Genomic DNA, 20,747 nt, shown 5'->3' on the forward strand with positions numbered 1-20,747 from the left:
TGAGAAAGCTTATTTGCGAATATAGATAATTAGAGATTACATCATTGTTTCTAGTCTATAGTATGATCACAAATTCTAGGTTGCATAGTGCTGAATAGCTTATTTAACCATATTGTCGGAGTGCATGTGTCATGTATGTGATTCCTTCCCATATACAAGTTAGATGAGCAAATGATAAAAGGAGGTAACTATTTACCATACATATGACTACAAAGCTCGACTAGAATGGTTATTACACATGCACCTTGCATATTTTTTCACTATCCCAGTCGAGCTTGTAGTCGTATATAATTATCTCTATAATCTAATGCAGTATAGTCTTAGTGAATATCTTATTCAAGTTGCTCAAACCACAGCAAAGAGAGGACATTCTGCTATCATGCAGCAAGATAAAAGGGGGCACCAACACATCTGACCTAGAAATTGGACCAAGCTAAGCTAATATTGCAAATGTAAGCAATACCTCATAATGCAAAAAATACAATACTTTAGCAATAAAAATGGACAATTCAGGTTTTTGCATATTTTTCTGAAATTTAGGACTGCTATGACATGATATGTTGTCCATCATGGTCGGCAAAGTGGTGTGTTCTCCAGTTGGGAGGCATGCCATACACAAGTTAATGGATTTAAAGGAGCATGTTACAAAGGATAAAAGTCCAAATATGAAGTTGTTGTGACATCAAACAGTAAAGTCATCTAAGCCGAGCTAAAATTGGCTAACTTTGAAAATATGGAGAAGAAGTGTGATTCACGTGTAAAGATGTCGTAATCCTAGTTTTGGTTATAATAATCATTATTTTGCTATGTCAGATGATGTGACTTGTAAGATCAATATGTCACTTGTCAGTACCTTTGTGCCTATTTGTGCCTTTTTTCTATGTAAGATGTGATTTTTTGGTTAAATATGGTCATAGAATGTACTCAATTATAATATTATATGTGTATGCATTTTAGCTTTCAACAGCCCCTCTCCCTCCCTCTTCGGCTTTCTCTCTATCTCCCTCCTTTCTCAGATCCCTATCTATATAATACTCAACAACTCATCATCATCATATGTAGAACTCTCAGGTAGGGATGTCACCACCAACCGCCAATCCAACCTAGGTGCCAGAAGGAGATGTGCCACCGTCAAATATTGAAGAAGGTAACCCAAGCAACTACCTCAATCTGGACCAAACAGACACCTACGGAGGCGATGAGGTAATTCAAAAGTACATGAATGCATCTGTTGTACATATTATCGTATAGGTTCTCAAAACTTTTTTTCTTATTTGTAGACGTCTGATGCTCCAGGGGGTCACAATAATGAGAAATCTCAGAAGCGGCATCATATCCAAGGTCCCTCGAAGATGCCTACAGGACAATTTATGATCACGTAGGTCTCTCTAGCAGGGGAGCCAACTGCACTAGAGAAAGTTTTAGGGTCGACAAGTCAGTTTGTAGGATAACTATTATGGATCACATGCTCATTAGCTACAGATTGTGGAATGGCGAACAAAGTGATCCGCATGTGGTTCCTGATTCAATCAAGAATGACATCTTGTGGCCCATCATATTACAGAAGTTCAAGTTCCTTGAAGAGACGGATATGGAAGTAGTTAAGCGTAAGGCACTAATGATCATGGGCCTTTCATTTAAGAATTGGAAGGGTACACTGAACAGAACCTATGTGCAGAAAGATACAATGCTAGATTTTAGCAAATGGTCACAACTAAAGATCATTGGCAAGCCTTTGCGGAGTACAAATTGTCGGAAGAAGCACTGAAGTTGAGTGAGGTGAACAAAGCTAAATCTAAGAAGAACCTTCACCCCCACAAAGTCGGCACTCATAGGTACGTGAGGAAAGAATGGCAGTGGCAACAATAGCTAGATGAACTGTGAGAGAGAGGTGTCATGTCTGAGACGAAGAGCTGGAGAGAATGATCAACGTGTTTCCTTTGTGGGAGGGGTGCTTCTTACTCGACTGATGGAAGCTTACGCTTTACAACCTCCAAAGACCATGAAGTGATACAAACTCTTACAAAAAGGCTTGCAGACGTCCACGCGTAGTCTACACAAGGATCTTTCAAGCCAGATAGGGATAGGGACGAGCTCACCTTGGCCTGGGAAACGAGGAGCATGGTGGTCGCACACGAGACGTTGGTGGGATGAGTTGGAAATATGGATTCCCAATCGTTGTCGATAGCTACAAGAGTCAAAAGAGATCCCAAGAAGAGCAAGATGCAAAATGAGAGGCAGAATGAGCTAGGATGATGAACATGCTTGAACTTGCTCTACAACATGAGTGGCAACAGATAGGCAAAAAAATAAGACAAGAAGTACAAGAAGCCATCACGCATGAATGGGTTGCCATTGGGAGTGAACAGGAACAGCCAGCAGCGTCTCCTAATATTGTGCGCTCCAGCCCCAATGGCCGTTGGAGTAGCTTATGTGTTCATGGGAGTTTCGGTGTTGACACCATCACTTATCCCGTGGACCACATCACAACATGAACTCTGTGTGAACTAAACATTGGTGCTAAGAACATTACCATCAAGGAGGCTTCTAGTGTGGGTTATCCCCACGGTGCCCATGAACTTTTGCATGGGCGTCTGATACCGGAGGGTTACGTCGTGGTCGAAGTAGATGAGACAATTGACCATTACTGTCATGTTCAGGTGGACTATCCCATAGAGGAGGGGGCGAACACTATAGGAGAGAACGAGCACACATTTATCACGTGGGAGAAGACCTACATAGTGTTTCGACCAACGACAGCTCTCAAGAACCTCCACTCTCCACCACACCCCCAGGCCGTCATCGCTTCGTAGATCTCCCTCTCCTCAACCATCTCGTAGAAGAAGTCCACCTCATCAGCCATCACCTTAAAGAAGTCACCGCTCAAGAAGCCAGCACCATCAAGAAGCCAGCCATAATCTCGAAAAACACGATCAGGTTCCACAGCACCCAAGAATAAGACGTCATCTAAGAAGTCGGTGCCATCTAAGAAGTTGGCGGAACCCAAAGATGTCTATTCAGTTGATCATGAGGAAACCAAAAGGATTGTAGACATCAGTGTAATGGTTCATTTCCATCCTCCAGCACCTCCACCGAAGCCTGTTGTGCCTAAAAATAGCATGAAGAAAGTTAAATAGACAGGGGCAGCTTTAAGTAACATATCATCAGCAAGAAGCAGGCCAAGAGCAAATTAGGTCCAATCATTAAGGATGCTCCAAGCATTGGAGACTTCCTGACTACTTCTAGATTAACAGCAGATAAACTAGCATAGCTTGTTGTGGGAGCGGAAATCCCAAAGTTGGATGTTACATGGCTGTTTAAGTTGGGCAAACTTTTGGTCAAACCAGATATCGAAAGAAATCTTACAACTCAAATATGTCGATTACATCTCTAAGTACTTGGAGCAGTCCAGGCAGGGTTTTGAGGTATTCCCCATAAGATACAGAGATGAATATTTCCTCAATGGGGACGACTACATATGGTTGAAATTTGAGTGCTTGTATGAAATGTACAAGGAAGATGCCCTCGGCGTGGCCATAGTCGGAGCATGGACTCTGTAAGTGACTCATGGATATAATTCATGTTATATGATCTTGTACCTTCAAATCGGCCGACTAACTTCTCTCTTTTGTAGAAGGAAGATCCGCACATGCAGGCAAGAATTACATAATAAAGTAGGATTCATCGATGCTGGACTTGTCAACGAGAAAATTGTAAGGGAGAGTCCAAACTTTATCGAGAACTACTTATTGAAGTGTCTGCTTCACCACCAACACATGAAATTCATACTCTTAGTCTATAACTTTGAGTATGTGTTTGCATGCCAGGGCATTCTCCTTTTATGGGCAACTCGATTCTATTACTAATTTGCTATGGCAACATATTCCTACAGTTTTCATTAGATCTTCCTTCTCATTCACCTAGACTTGAGAAAGATTATTGTCTTAGACTCACAAAAGAGAGATAAGAAGACTTACCATGACCTCATCGACATGCTAAATAGGTAAATTCAATCATTTAATCTTCTTATCGTTTTCATCTAAGTTTAATTGGGATTCATATTCACGTACATGGTGTATATAAGATACTACAAAAAGAGTGTTGGCTACTATCCATATAGGAAGCAGTATGACATAAAAACTAACTTTTCAGTATGCAAGGAATATTATTATCTTACATTTCCTACTAAATAAAAAGGTTCAATTCATTCTACTGACGAATCATTTCCTCTTGAAGTGTATGAGGCAGCCACCCGGCAACAATCTCTGCGGGTTCTATGTTCTTACTTTCATGCATGCATTCAGTGGAGACGGAGGCACTGTCATGTTTAATGATGTTGAGGTATGAAATTACATATCGATGCATTCTTTTCAATTCTATACTTGTTCAAGGACAAATTCTTTTGATTCTTCAAGCACAACGCTTTAAATAACGCACAAGTGCGATACTCCTTGCGAAAATATATGCTATTCAAGAACAGATCGTCAGGTTCTTCATCAAACATGTTATCAACCCGAACGGTGAGTTTCATGAACTGATTGTTCCGTCGACGCATAAAAGACCTTCAAATGACACAATACCTTCTAGTACAGAGCATGTGACAAGGAGGAAGTCTACCAAGGGGCTTGACAGCATATATATCGTTAAGCCAGATTAAGTAGCTTTATTTGCATATTAATGAAGGATATTAATTACTATGTGTTAACGAAGGATATGAAGTACTATGTATTTATGAAGGTATCTCTAATATTTATTTACATTAAATATGTTTCATTATATGCATGTATTGAGAGGGGGAGAGAGGACGGGGAGAGGAGAGGACAGAGGCGAGAGAGAGGAGAGGACAGAGAGGAGAGTTGTCGTAAAAGAAAGAGGAAAGGCAAAACACTGCCGGCTCAAGAATTCAGCCGACAGTGATTCCATGACTATCACTGCCGGCTGGAACCACCAGCTGACAATGATAACCTTCTTCACTGTCGGTTCTCCGGGCCAGTAGTGATAGGAACTATCACTGTCCATTGCCCACTGCTGACTCTAAAACTGGTAGTGAAGAGGATTTTAGAGCCCGTAGTGAAGAGAGTTTCTGTAGTAGTGACTTTACACAAAAATGAAGTAGAGACTATTGTTTCATTGGCTCAAACCCAATATCCCTCTTCCTAGAGGGCATATAACGTGTCAGGGTTACACGAATTAATGTCACTAAAAACTTCATGTATTGCCGTCTTGGTTGTACACATGATGGAATTGGTTGTTGTAGACCTTCAAATTAACTTGGTACGTTGATTATATTTTCACTAGCTTTCTTTCTCACACCGTGCATACACGTGTATGTTTCTAAAGTTCAATTAACAGCAGTTGTGCTGCACCGCAATGTGTCATGTAATCTAGATAGTTATAGGATAATTTATTAATTCTAGTAGGATGTTGCTGTTACAGCTACATAAAATGTAATAAAACAATCATGACATAATCGAACATGAGACACGATTTTTACGTAGAAAAATACTTGCAGGAAAAAACCACGAATGCCAATCGATGATCTTCATTATATCAGGGATGTGTATAATGCAGGAGATTACAATGATCGTCTCATCTCTCCTTGCAGCTTACAAGATATATTTATAGAGGTGGACACATACGACTTAAGTCTAATACAGACTGTTTCGGAACATGGCACAACAAGAATTGAGATTACAATTCAACAAACTCCACCTTGAGACGAATTCCATCTTGTAGCAAATAAAGAATCATCAATGAACTCCCTTCAATAATAAATATCAGTGACACCAAAAGTCTCTAGGATTCAAGCTATAACACCAACTAAACTTAAGTATAGCTCAAATTTAGTAGCAGAAACTGGCTTTGTCATCATATAAGTAGGATTATCATGAGTGCTTATCTTGCATATTTTAATATCACCTTGAGCATTGATATCTCGAATATAATAATACCTTACATCAATATGTTTTGTTCTTTCATGAAACATCTGATTTTTTGTAAGTCAAATAGCACTCTGACTATCACAGAAAATATTAATACAAGAATTATCTCCACAAAGCTCAATTTACAAACCTCTCAGCCAAACAGCTTCTTTGCATGCTTCAGAAATAGCCATATATTCAGCTTCAGTAGTTGATAAAGCAATAGTAGCCTGCAAACATGCTTTCCAACTAACAACACAACCATCAATGGTGAAAACATAACCTGTGAGAGATCTCCTCTTGTCCAAATCACCAGTATAATCTGAGTCAACATAACCAACAAGTCCATCTCCAGATTTCCCAAATTGCAAACAAGCATTAAAAGTACCACGCAGATATCTGAAAATTCACTGAACAGCTTTCCAATGCTCTTTGCCAGAATTAGCAATGAATCTACTAACAACACTTAGTACATGAGATAAATCAGGACGAGAACAGACCATGGCATATATAAATGAACCAACTGCATTTGAATATGGAACTCTAGACATGTACTCAACATTGTAATCTGACTCAGGACATAACACTGAAGATAATTTGAAATGTGTAGCTAACGGAGTACTCACTAGTTTTGCATCATGCATATTAAAACGATGAAGGACCTTCTCAATATAGACTTGTTGACTAAGATATAACTTGACAACTTTCCTACCTCTAATGATCTCCATGCCAAGAATTTTCTTTACTGCACCTAAATCCTTCATCTCAAATTTACTACTCAATTGTGATTTCAATTTGGCTATTTCTGATTTATCCTTTGCAGCAATCAATATATCATCAACATAGAGAAGCAAATAAATAGCTGAACCATTAACAGTCTTCAAATAGACATAACTATCATAATTAGAACTCTTAAAACTATTAGAGAACATAAAGGAGTCAAACCTCTTGTACCACTGTCTAGGGGATTGCTTCAAACTATAAAGAGATTTCTTTAATTTACAGACAATGTCTTCTTTTCTAGGAATAACAAAACCTTTGGGTTGATCCATATAAATATCTTCATCTAACTTCCCATGTAAAAATACAGTTTTAACATCTAATTGCTCAAGTTCATAATCACGCATAGCAACAATACTGAGTAAAGTGCGAATAGAACTATGCTTCACAACAGGGGAGAAGACATTATTATAATTAATACCTAGAATATAGCTATAACCTTTAGTAACCAACTTTGCTTTATACCTTGATGCTTCATTAGGATAAATACCCTTCTTTCTTTTGAAAATCCACTTGCAACGAACATGCTTCTTTTCTTCTGAAAATTTTGACTAAATTCCAAGTACCATTCTTTTCAAGTGACTCTATTTCATCTTGCATTGCAGTCATCCAATTATTACAATCAGAAAAAGTAATAGCCTCATTATAATTAGAAGGTTATATACTACCTTCAACTTCTTTTGCACAACTCAAACCATAGACAACAATATTACACTCCTCAATTAACCTCTTGGGTGGATTAATTTGTCTTCTAGGCCTGTCAACTGCAATAGAATATTGTGTAGGCTACACAACGGGAGAAGAAGGTGGAACACTAGACGAATCATGGTCAGTAAATAAATTTTCAGCAATAGGTGCATCTTAGACAGCAGCATCTGATGTACTTTTTGCATTAATAAAATGCTCCACATGCACGCTAGAACTCTGCTAACTCTGAACAGGAGCATTAGACAACATAGCAGATTCATTAAACACAATATTCCTACTAATCACCACCTTTTGTGTTGCAGGATTCCACAATTTATAATCTTTAACACCAGATTTATAACCAAGAAAGATGCACTTAATAGCTCTAGGTTTCAATTTACCATTACCAATGTGAATATAAGCAGGACAACCGAAAACTCTCAATTCTGAATAATCAGCTGGAGAACCAGACCATACCTCAATTGAAGTTTTCTTATCAATGGCAGTGTTTGGTGATCGATTAATAAGATAGCAAGCAGTGAAAACGGCTTTAGCTCAAAAAACGCCTATGCATACCTGCATTAGACAATATGCAACGGGTCATCGAGATGATAGTTCTGTTCATACGTTCAGCTACACCGTTTTATTGTGGAGTACCAGGAACAGTGTAGTGCCTCACAATGCCTTTATACTTACAATATGAATCAAATTCATCAGAACAAAATTACATCACATTATCAGTACGAAGTTTCTTTACCTTCTTTTCTGTTTGCCTTTCAATCATAACCTTACACTCTTTAAATGCTTTAAATGCTTCTGATTTATGCTTAAAACATAAGGCTAAACTCTTGTAGAGTAATCATCAATAATAGTTAATATATAACGAGAACCACCTAGCGAAGACATACGAGATGGTCCCCATAAATCAGAATATACATAATCAAGGATACATTCTGTTGTATGAACCGAAGTGTTGAATTTCATCCTCTTATACTTGTCAAAAATACAATGCTCACAAAATTTCAGCTTACCGATGCTATGTGATAATGAATGTAAACTTACAGCGACATCATCAGAATCCGATAAAACATGTTTTCAGCTATCTGTCACATCAAAAGTTAGAAATAATCAACTGTTTTCATTCAATAAAAACCACCGTGATGCTGAACAGAGCCTAAATAGATGTCATATCAGATAAAACCGCTGTTTCAAGTTGGATTTTCCCAAAGAATTTGAACTTAACAAAGCTGTGGCGATCGCCGCTGTATGTTGGATTTCACGCACCGATCCCACATGCATGCATCCTCCATGTCCACTGTAGTGACCGTACCACATTAAAACCCTTCAGACATCTCTAGGCCCCATGAGATACACGAAGCATGGCCCCAGCTAGGGTTGTGGCCGCCATATCTCTCAAACAAGCTCCCCATTCTAGAGCTCTCTCTTCCTTCCCCCCTATATTTATGGCCCTTCGTCCCCTCACATGACTATACAACGATCAGCAACGGTCTACTCTTGTCTCTCTCTCCTCTCTCCTCTCACTTTGCGAGCCTGATTGCTTAAAGGCAGCAAGAGATTCTTCTCACTTTTTGCAAACATTCTCCCCTATACCACTTCCTCTGTGATCAGATTCGGAGGCCATATTTAGGCACAAGGTAAGGTCCTCAAGGACGTGTACGTGCATAGGTAGCTATCGCCAGCTTACTTTGCCGTGCACTGGCACTTTCCATGCCGCGGCCATCAATGGGGGACGGAGTGTGCGGGCTCTTGGTCGACGACCACTGCCAGCTCCGCCACGTGTCGGAAGCCGAGGACCTGTTCAGCATCCTCGAGACGTGGGAAGAGTGCGTGAACGGCGCCGGCGGTGCTTCCCCGGCTGTGGCGCCAGCGTTTAGCCAGAGCTGCACCGGTGGTGCTGTGGCTGGCGCAGTGAGCGCTAGACCGAAGGGGAACAGCCGGCGGCGCTCGGGCGACGAAGAGAAATGCTACGGCGGTGGCGCTCCGGTGCAGAAGAAGCAGAAGGGCTCGGCGCTGGCACAGGATGCGGTCGCAGACGAGGGGGCGGCGAAGATGTCGCACATCACGGTGGAGCGCAACCGGAGGAAGCAGATGAACGAGCACCTCGCCGTGCTGCGCTCGCTCATGCCCTGCTTCTATGTCAAGAGGGTAAGACTTAACTCGCCACTCTACTACATGGGCTAATACAACATGCATATGCTACAGCATTCTCTTATATATATATATATTCATATTTTTCTGCACTTGATTCGCTAAGTTATATCAGCAAATTTTGCTGCATAAAGCTTAAGCTCTTCTAAAAAAATCCTGAATATTCTAACTGAAAAATACTACATCATCTTATTTTTCTTTTCAAAATGAGTCGCATGGATACTAGTTGTAGAGTTCCCATAGGCCTATGTCGTTCTGGTCCAGAGAGCTTGCTTTGCATGCATGTACCCTACCTAGAAAGTTTTCGGTGCTCCATTTTAGATTTGTGGGGATGGTTAAAATAATTGCTAAGTACCGCACGTACCAGTACGTGCACCTATTATGCCATTTTTGGTACTATCACTATTAAAGAATTAACTATAAACAGCGTCTCATCATTGCCTAAAAATCAACAGTGAAAGTGTATCACTACCAGTTCTTACCTTCCCACGCTCGAACCATGATAAAACTGCTAAAAATGGCACTGATACAGATTATCAGTGCCGATTTGTAACAAAAACCAACACTGATAGTATCAATACCGGTTTTTAATACAAACCGACACTGAAGTCTAGCCTGAACCCGAAATTCCAATGGAATAGCGTTTTGTCTCGTACCTCTTGTGTCCGTACGCTCAGCTCGGTCCTTATCCACGCTCAATATGGCTGTCTTATCCTCACGTGCGCGCTCACAATCCCTCCCCCATCTCTCCCTCTTCTCTCCGGCCACACACCCGATGGATCAAGCGCCGGCCGCCGAGTTCTTCTCTTTGGCTGCCGAGCTCTTCTCCCTCATCTCAATATGACTCCACTCCCTCTTCTCTCTAGCTATCGACCTTGCCGAAGGCACCGCCTGGCCACCGGCCGCTGGGGCCCTGGTGCCCGGCTACGCCATCGGCGTGCACGCCACAAATGAAGTAGCGGGTGACGCCGATGGCGGGGAGCGGGACGACGTCGCCGCCAGTGTTGAAGGTGTCAGGGGGGCTGAAACCAAAGCAGGAGCCGTAGTCGGTGTTGCTCACCTCCAGCACGGGCGGTGGCGGGATCCACAGCGGCGCAGCGCGACGGGATCCACAACAGCAGCGGTGGCTTTTGAGCCGCTGCGTTATATTGTTGTGCAAGAGCCTGGTGACAGAGGGAGCAATGCCCGGCGGGAGCAGCGGCAGGTGCAGGATCCGAGCCGACTCGATTCCGAACCGACTCGATCCATTTTTATTTTTTCTCCCGGAACATCTATCACTGCCAGTGATAGCTATTCACTTTTAGTGCCGAGTAAACACTGTCGATTTCAAAACCGGCACTGGTGTGATTTTGAAACCAACAATGATCACCCTTTTTGCAGTAGTGAATCTGTTCACAAGCTCTGCAGTCAAGTGGCCAGCATCAAGTGTGTAACTATAGTGACTGACTATACTGACCTCCAGGCATGGACGACGATGGCTGCTCTTGACATGCCTTGTGTAGCATCTCCTATTTTTTTCTCTCACATGTGTGACTGTTGAGGAATTGCCGAATAATATGGAGATAGGCCCATGTAATTAATTGACCTAGTTATATTTAATGGCATAAATTATAATTTCGGCATGCCATCAAAGATAAGAGGGAAATTTACCTCTCTCTCACTACTCATATATATACATAAAAGACCCTTCCTGAGCTCCCAGGCTCATTCCAGCCACCATCTCATTTTTCCCATGCTGTGATCTTCTAGGCCACAACAATGACATGATGCAACAGCTCCATGATTGGTCATGACCAAGTTTGGTATGCTACGTATGGGGCATATATAGGACCAGCAACATTGATTTGCACCACGTGTTGTGAAATGTGGGTGTTGATGCATGATCGATGCTGCATGCAGCAAGTTGGAAACACTAGCTAGCTTAATTACAAACTACTATATGTGTAGTCTTGTTAACGTCACTAGAGAGTAGGGTTTTCTTTACTGGTAAATACAATTTACTAGGGGCACAGGTAAACATGATATATTAGATTTATCAAAATTAAATTCAAAAAATTCAAAAAAGTTGAATAGGAAATAATTAAATTTAAACTTTGATATAAAACAAACTAACGCCATAGGGACCTAAGACGTTAGTTAGCCTAGTTGTAATCAAAATGTACAGTCTCGAGATCAAAATTCGTCCCTAGAATTTTATATCATTTAACTGTGAAACCCAAATGTCAAGATACAAATCCTTGGAAAAAAAAAACCCTACCTAGCAAGACTCAAACACACAACCTTAGCCTATAGGAAAAGGTGTTATGCCATTGCACCACAAGGTTGTTTCTTCTTCTTTATCTGCTTGGTTCATTTTATAGGTTCCTAAATTCATATTTAGCCAAAATATTTTGATTGATTTAGTATTTTACCAGGATCCACCGGTAATGTCGATAAAGCAGATTTACTGGATTTTTTCACTATTGGAAAAGGCATAAGAGTGCCAGCTGAAAAACAATTTCAGTGCCGATTTTTCAACTCGCACTCTTTACTCGGCACTGATAGTCAGTGACTATCAGTGCCGGGTCTAGAACCGGCACTGAAAGTTCTTTTCAGTGCCGGTTCATGTTTCCAACTGAAAAAGGTTTCGAGCCAAAAAAATAAACGAGCTGAGCCGGCTTGAAAGAGCCCACTCGGCTACCACTCCTGCCACCGCCACCGCCGTCGTCCACCCCTTCTACAACTGTGCCTTGCCCTTGAGCAGCACTGGCCACATCAAGCAATTTGCACCAAGTCCAAGACTTCAACCACCCAAATCTACGAACCACCATCACATTAGGCAACAGAAGGAGCACTCACATCACTTCATGGTGACCCACACGGAGCCACTAAAGAATGGTAAATTGCTATGTAATATGTGTTGCATCAAGTTAGAAAATGGGCGAACAGCAAGAACCGAAGTGATACAACAGAAGTTCTACAACAAGAACTGAAGTGATACAACAGCAAGAACCGAAGTGACACAATAGCAAGAACAGCAAGGCCACCGAGCTTGGGGCGGCACAACGGCAAAAGAGCTCGAGGCCGGCGTTGTGCTCGGGGCCAACGAGATATGCCGTCGCTCAAGGTCAGCGTGGTGCTCGAGTGGCCGACAAGCACGGAGGCCTGCAAGCTCGGATCTCAGCAATGAGGCCGAGCCTCAAGGGTTGGCGAGCTCGGCTAGCACTTGGGACCAGCATGATTGACTACTACTTGGACGACGAGCTCATATTTAGCATCTCATCCCCTTCTCTGACGGTCCGCTGAAGGAGCACTCATGACGGGGCTGTACCGCGTCGAGGAGCGGCTCAGGCAGGGAGCAACCGAGAGAGATGGAGGAGAGGAGAAAGAGGTATGATAGAGAGAGAAGGAGGGAGATCGATGAGAGCTGCAGTGTGCATGTGATCCCGTGAAGAGATAAGGTAGAGAGGGAGAGGTGGACTCGAGCCGGATGAGCCAACACTCGAATTAATAAATATTTTGGGTCCGGTTTATCAGTGTAGGTTGTATACGGAACCAACACTGAAAATGAAATATCAGTATCAGTTCGTGGTTGGAACCGGCACTGATAGTCCTTATCAATGCCGGTTCTTAGCATCTTAGTTATTGTTCATGCGTGGGAGTTTAACAACCGACATTGATACTTCTTTAATGATGATTTTTACATAATCAACACTGGTAGGACGCTATTTATAGTCTATTATGTAGTAGTCTTTGGATTGAATTTTTTTCCTTGCTTGAGAGAATCTAGGAAAGAACCATGGCCTGTGCCTCCTACATCTTCACATTGTTGAGGTGTTGCGTAGTACAACGAGAGAGACAGAGAGCGAGGGAGAGAGAGAGAGAGATCAAATGGATATTACTTAGTGGTTAACTTGGTGAGCGTATTCTTAAATGAAAATTCAGGGAGACCAAGCGTCCATAATAGGAGGTGTGGTGAACTACATCAAGGAGCTGCAGCAGGTGCTTCGTTCGCTGGAGACCCAGAAGCACCGCAAGGCGTACGCCGAGCAGGTTCTCAGCCCGCGGCCGACGGCAAGCCCGCGCCCACTGCCTCTCAGCCCGCGGCCGTTCATCAAGTCGACGCCGCCGCTCAGCCCCCGGGTTCAGTTGCCGATAAGCCCCCGGACGCCAACCCCGGGCAGCCCGTACAAGCCCTGCGGCGGGGCCGGCGGCAGGCCCCTGCACCCGGCCGCCGCCGCGGCCTACATGATGTCACCAGCCATGACGCCGACGTCGTCGTCCTCGTCCAACTCTCTCGATCAGCAGCACTACTCGCTGCAGCCGTACCTGCCCACGCTAGACAGCATCGTGACCGAGCTCGCCGCCAGGCCCACGGCGGCCGGGCTCATCCTCCCCAACGTAAAGGTGGAGTTTGCCGGACCGAACCTGGTTCTGAAGACGGTGTCGCACCGCGCGCCGGGGCAGGCGCTCAAGATCATCGCCGCGCTCGAGAGTCTCTCGCTCGAGATCCTCCACGTCAGCCTCAGCACCGTCGACGATACCATGTTGCACTCCTTCACCATCAAGGTATATATATATATATTCGTAGCTAAAAACCTACCTTTCTTTTTTACCATTTTCTTATGTTTAATTTGATATAACCGTACATTTTCTGCATTGTCTTGTTTAATTGTCCTGGTGATCTGTCTGACCATGCATGCATGCATGGCTCTTGCTTTGTGCGCAGATTGGGATCGATTGCGAGCTCAGCGCGGAGGAGCTCGTGCAGGAAATCCAGCAAACGTTCTTGTAACGCGCGTGCAGTAGCAAGCCGGCCGCAAACTGATATAAAACTGCATGCGTGGCTTAACAGGAGCAGTTTCCGTGCAACTGTGTGGCTGTGCGAGCTGTAGGCTGTAGCTAGTTAAAGATCATGTTATTTCCATCAGTAGACGTGTAGTACGTTAGGAATGGTTATTGTTTTGATTGCTTATGCTGAATAATCCCTTTCGATCTCGACCGACCGACCTGCGTACTTTTGCTCTCATGTGTTTTGCATTTGCATGATATATACATAATGCATGCACGCAGGGCACGAGCCTAGAGTGCTACGTGCGACTTTACTCCAGTTCGGAATTTTGTGGGTTTATCTTGTCCTAACAAGTTTTTAGTTTTTTCTGAATATTTAGCTGGAATTTGTGGATCAACTAGTAGACACTAGGGGGGGGGGGAGAGCAAACTAGGAAATTTGTAACCCATTGCCAAAAAAATTGACATATGGGAAATGAAGAATTAATGGAGCTCTATGGCAAAATTAACTAGGTGGATCCTAATCCCATAACTTCTTGTTTTAAAAATATACTCTGTGGATAATATAGAACGCTATATTTTCCCCCCTTTGACATAATCGATCGCTGGTTTGATTGAATGACGTATCAGATAGTCGCCAAGGTTAATAAAGCACAAAAGGCACAGCTTCGTCAGTCAGATGTCGTGGCATGCAAATAAGCACCTTGCGCCGTACGGTTATGAGAGAGCTCTTGCCCATTCAAGGGTTCGCCCCTCAGTCGAAAACCTGTTGGTTTCTGGATTTAGTATTTTTTAATATCATTATTTTTTTTCTTTCTAGATTTAAAGTTTGGTTACCATCACTACAGAAATAGACTTATATGCCGGCACATCACTGTCGGTTTCTAGCTACGAGCCGGCAGTGATAGTGGATAAAAGCTTATTTTAAAAAATTTATAAATTTTTTATACGAAATTGGATGTGGACAAATTTTATATCAAAACTGTAGCCTCGACGAGATTTACAACTTTGTAGTTAAAAACTTTTTCATTCGATGTCATTTAGGTATCCAAATAATCGTTTGAAGTTTCAGATCGAATATGTTAAAAGGATTGCATATGATAATGATATCACTAGTATTTCTGTGGTGAGATGGCAAAGACGTATCACGCAAGCTGAGAGGTTCCGAGTTCAAGTGCTACGAACTGCACGTGCGCGAAAAATCACGTGACTTGTGACTTGCACAGGTGTGGGGGTTTCTTGGGTGCAATTTTTTTTTTCAATTTTTCTAGCCCCAAAAAGATCGATTCGACGCCAGACTATCAATGCCGGCTAAAGCCTTCAACCACCAGTGATAATCGACTATCACTGCCGGCTGAAGCCTTTAGCCGGCAGTGATAACCCTTTCACTGCTGGTCTTCGGATTGACAGTGATAATCGAGGACTATCATTGCCTGTTGCCTACTACCGGCTCTAAAATCGACAGTGAAACTCCTTTATGGACCAGCAGTGAAAGGGTTTTTTTAAGTAGTGTACAAACTTCAATCCTCTAGTAGTAGTTTATTAAACCTTGGTTTCTGCAAAAAAAAAAAAATGGAATCCAAAGACGAGAGAAAACCTTCTCGAATCATGATCCTAGTGGACTCCTAGAACCAACACTTGATGGATTTCGTGTCGACGATGAAGGAATTCCTGCTCCCTGCATTCGTATTGGAGCTCCATTTGGGCCCGTGCTGTGTTTGTACTGGAGCAAGAGAAGAGCCCCATCGAACGTGCCGGCGTCATGAAAGGTGCGGTACCTTACCCTGGAACTCTAGACTTAAGGATGTGTCTACGATGAGTACTTGCCATAGGAACCTGCCACAGATAAGCAGGGCCGGCCCTGGGCAAGTGCAGCAGGGGCCCCTCCCCTCTCGGGTATGTATATCCTAACCCTATACATAATACATGTATGCTCCTTCTCTTGCAGCCTAGGTGTCCAGTAAGCCGAAGGCTGAAGCTCATGCGGATCGAAGGCAGTGACGGATCAGGATTAAAATCTACCTATGACGAACTAGCACTACTAATATGTATAACGAACTCACAAAGCAAGCATATACAAAATAATAGATAATAATTGGACGAAAACAAGACACAAAGAATAAAAATCAGATTGAGTTTTAAATACCATAATTTATCATAAACCAAAAGCCAATCTTGAGTACTAAAAGTAATTAAATGTACCACTAAAGCACTAACTACGATGAGGAGACCGAGGCAAATTCATTCTCCTATTTTTAATGGCTTGAAAACGCTTCATAATTCTCTTGTCATCAAGTCCTTTGAATATCTCCTTCTCGATGTAGCATATCATCAAATCATTAAGCCACTCATCTGCTATCTTATTGCACAAATCAGTATTGATAATATTCATAGCTGAAAAGACTCTTTCCACAGAAGTTGTTGCCACTGGTAGGAGCAGTGCTAACTCAATGAAGCGATACACTGATGGAAAGACCATATGTCTTTCAGTTTCAACCAACTTGACTGCCAAACTTTCAATATCATGACAAGTAATAAAATCATCAACTCTTCTAACATGAATAATGAAGGTAGCAAGTTGATCCTTTATAGTTGCACGATCAGCATTTGAGAAGTCTGCGTCATAGATCTCCGCAAGTTGTGCAAGCTTGGTGACATCAAACTTAGAGAATGAGTCCCTTGGATCTAAACAAGAAAAGCATACAAGCAACTCCGTCGAAACCTCATTGAAGCGATGGTTCATCTCTGTGTTTATAGCATCTACAACACCATAGAATGTATCGACACGATAATGATGTTCTTCAGTGATCATTATCCCCTTTTCTTGCCTTGATCAGCCCCACCTTGGTCTTGGAGCATCCATATTTGGTATTTGAATTTTATTTGCATCACAAAATATTTGAACTTCAGCAAATAGCGGCTCCCAACCATTGTTCCTCAAGTCGACCAATCGTGCTTTCACATCAACAAGCAATGACATGGCTTGAACAATATTTTGATCTCTCCTTTGCAAGGAAAATGACAACTCATTTGTTATGCGAAATACTTTCAGCATCATCTTCAAAATGAACACAAAGTTAAAACTCTCCATTATATGTACCAAACCTCCCGCATTGGTTGCACGGTGTTGATCTTGGTTCACGAAGGTCAAAACTGGTAGCACGGCATCCCACATTAAGTCAATACGGAGTAACGTAGTATAGTGCGAGTCCCATCTAATGTCTCCAGGTCTGACCAAGCTAGTGTTTTGATGCTTCCCTCTTCATGAAAAAAATCTCTCCACTCTCCAATTTATTCAAAATATTTTCGTGATGCTTCTCAGTTAATATATCATTCCTCTTGTAAGATGCACTAGTGTTGGTTACAATCAAATTGACATACTCAAAGAAATCCTTAATGCCAGCACAACATTCAGTGAATGCAACAACTACTAGCTGCAACTGGTGTACGAAACAATGAACATAGAAAGCATACGAATTATCATCACGAATTTGTTTCAGCAGCCCATTAAATTCACCTCTCATGTTGGATGCCCTATCATATCCTTGTCCTCGTAGCCTAGCGATCATTAATTTATGCATACCAAGCATCTGAATAAAAGATTTCTTTAATGCATCAGACGATGTCTCCTTCACATGTTGTAGCCCCAAAAATCTCTCCATAACCTTTCCTTTGTTGTTCACAAACCTGCAATTATTAATTAGTTAATGCTACAAAAACAATGGACTGGATGATCCAAAACAGGAATATATAATCAACAGCTTACCTTACAATCACGGCCATTTGCTCTTTGATTGATATGTCACTGGATTCATCACTAAGGACAGAGAAACAATCATGCCCAATCTCTCTCATAATAACTTTAGTGACCTCTTCGGCACAACATTGTGCAAGGTCTTTCTGGATACTCGGAGCAAGCATTTGGCAATTAGCTAGGCATAACTCATCAAATGCATCCCTCATATCTTCTTTCTTGTCTTTATACCAATCAATCATCTCTAAATAATTTCCCTTATTTAGCGAGGAAGAAGATTCATCGTGCCCACGGAAAGCATGACCTTGCATAAGGAGATATCTAAAGCAGTAGTCAAACGAATTTTATATTTCATTTCAGACTCTTTGCTATAATTTTGTAACTTAGTTGCCATCCTTGCCCTTGGATTGTTAAAGTCCTCACATGCTTTCCTAGCAGTTGTATGATGATTGTCGATGCCACCAACATGTAAAGGAAGTGCTTTATATGCATTTTTTCGGGTGTTAAAGCCTAATTTTGTGAAGGCATCATGACCAAATTGATAATAGGATGGCTGATCTTTAAAAAGAAAGAAATAAAGGCAATAAGCAGCATCCTTGGACACACTATATTCCAACCAATCATATTTTGTAAATCATCTTTCACAAAAGGACCTATAGTCATTACTTCCATAAAGTTTGCGAGAAAAATTGTGACCAATAGGCTGTGCGGGACCTTTCAACAAATAAGCTTTCTTCACTTGATCTCTAATGTTAGGATGAAAATTCTCGATTGGAATTCGAAGTCCCGGATCTGTAGTGATATGATCTTGGTTGAACTCTTTAATGTACTCACTATCCTCTACTTGTAAACTTTGTGCTTGTGGTTGCTGTGCCAGTGATTGTTCAAGCTGTGCTTCTAGAGCAATATTGTGCCCATCGTTTTCCTCTCGTGAAGGTGCAACAACATTAGATTGTTCTTATTTGGGTGCGGCAACAGCTCCGCCTGTGCCGTACTTGGCCCAGAAATTGTGCTATAGTATCTCTTCAAGCCCACAACTACAAAAAATCAAATCAAAGTATCAAACATGAGCACAATTGCATATGATTTGTAGTAAGAACTAGCACAACGTTCTAGAGTTCTAGTTTAGAGCATTTAGCCCATTCAAATTTACTAACCTTTTCCTTTTTTTCTCCATCCCAGCTTTAGCAACAGCCAACAACTAGCCCTCGGCGGCAGGATGGTGCTCCCTTTTGGATGCCTGCTCTTCCATGATCTCGCAGAGACGGAGTGGCCGCGGCGGTAAGCTCCCCTTCCACTCCTCTTCTCTGTGCTCCGGTGCTCCGATCACCACTTCTCTGATGATCTCTCGCCGCCTTCGCCTAGGGATCCTCCGCCGGCCATCGCTCGTCGCGTCTCGCGTGGTGCCGGCCGCGGTGTGTCGCTTCGTGTCCAGGACTCCAGTCTCCAGGTTGGGTACATCGTATATGGATCGGATGGCCATGGCCCATGAGTTGTTGCGACTGGGAAGCACATGCAAAAGGCAATGCCACAAGGGTCAAGCCCACTAGGCCCAGGTCCAGATCGGCCCTCAAGGCATCAACCAATGCTCACGCCACTACGCTGCGATGCCACGACACGCCTGCAGCGGGATGCCGAGGGAGGGGAGGTTCACCAGCCGGCAGGTATGACGGCCGCCATGCCTCACCATACTGGTGAATCCGCCCTTGATTGAAGGTATTATGCACTACTTTGATAAGTAAAGAAATGAAGAATTTTCTTCTAGTCTGAACATTGCCAAAGTCCTCTCATTTGACATGGATGTAGAACCATCAGTTCTAATAAAACATCATGCAATTAGGAAAAAAGATCTGATGAAAATGATCACAGTGAAGAAATTCTACAAGTTGAGAAGGTTTTTGAAGTTAATTATATTTTGGTTATGGTTTATATGGAAAATACTTCATTGAAAAATAGATTTGAAGATCTCAAAGAGTTCAAAAGTATATTTGGTTTTTTACTAAACTCAAGAACCTTGAAGTCATTAGATGATATTGATCTAACAAATTTCTGAACTAAATTTGCAGAAACTTTTTCTCATGATGGTTTATCTGATGTTGAGTTAAATGATATTTTTTCTGAATTGAGAGTTTTGCAAATGACTTTGCCATATCAGCCAATGTCTGTCATGGAGATATTTGAGTTTTTTAGAGAATTAGATTGATATCCTAAAGTTTTTCTTGCTTATCAAATCCTATTTATTGTGCTTATGACTGTAGCATCAGCTGAACGAAGCTTTTCAAAGCTGAAATAACTGAAAAACTATTTGAGGTTAGCAATGTCACAAGAAAGGTTAAACAGTTTGACTACATTATGCATTGAGGAGAATTTGTTGGATGAGATTGATATTGGTACCATCATTAATAACTTTGCATCTAAAAATATTAGAAGGAATTGTTTTAAACTATCATCATGCACTTAGACTCACAAATGGTTTCTTTGTTTTGTAGGAAATAAATAAATGGATGATGAGCTTTAGTTGCTGCGATATTCTATAAAAATGCGTGAAAAAATGTTGTCTTTGTGGTGACGTTCTAAATGTATCAGATATTTGGTTTTCAATTGAAATATAAATATTATTTTTGAGTTGTTGTTTTGTGATATTATATGTGTTAATTGGCAGGTGG

The 20,747-nt window shown here is 41.9% G+C and overlaps 2 protein-coding genes across 2 annotated transcripts; one reads left to right on the forward strand and one right to left on the reverse strand.

Annotated features, from left to right (window-relative positions):
- Window positions 1–8,850: 8,850 nt before the first annotated feature.
- On the forward strand, window positions 8,851–14,540 carry LOC133920609 (transcription factor SPEECHLESS-like). Its single transcript, XM_062365213.1, has 3 exons — window positions 8,851–9,554; window positions 13,482–14,105; window positions 14,266–14,540. Exons 1-3 carry the CDS (start codon window positions 9,117–9,119, stop codon window positions 14,329–14,331), a joined length of 1,128 nt encoding a protein of 375 aa, XP_062221197.1. The 5' UTR covers window positions 8,851–9,116; the 3' UTR covers window positions 14,332–14,540.
- Window positions 14,541–16,539: 1,999 nt separating this feature from the next.
- On the reverse strand, window positions 16,540–18,110 carry LOC133923175 (uncharacterized). Its single transcript, XM_062368608.1, has 3 exons — window positions 18,094–18,110; window positions 17,911–18,014; window positions 16,540–17,087 (listed from the first exon to the last, which is right to left on the reverse strand). Exons 1-3 carry the CDS (start codon window positions 18,108–18,110, stop codon window positions 16,540–16,542), a joined length of 669 nt encoding a protein of 222 aa, XP_062224592.1.
- Between the last annotated feature and the right edge of the window lie 2,637 nt (window positions 18,111–20,747).

Source organism: Phragmites australis, chromosome 6 (assembly GCF_958298935.1).
Source record: "Phragmites australis chromosome 6, lpPhrAust1.1, whole genome shotgun sequence".
NCBI lineage: Eukaryota > Viridiplantae > Streptophyta > Magnoliopsida > Poales > Poaceae > Phragmites > Phragmites australis.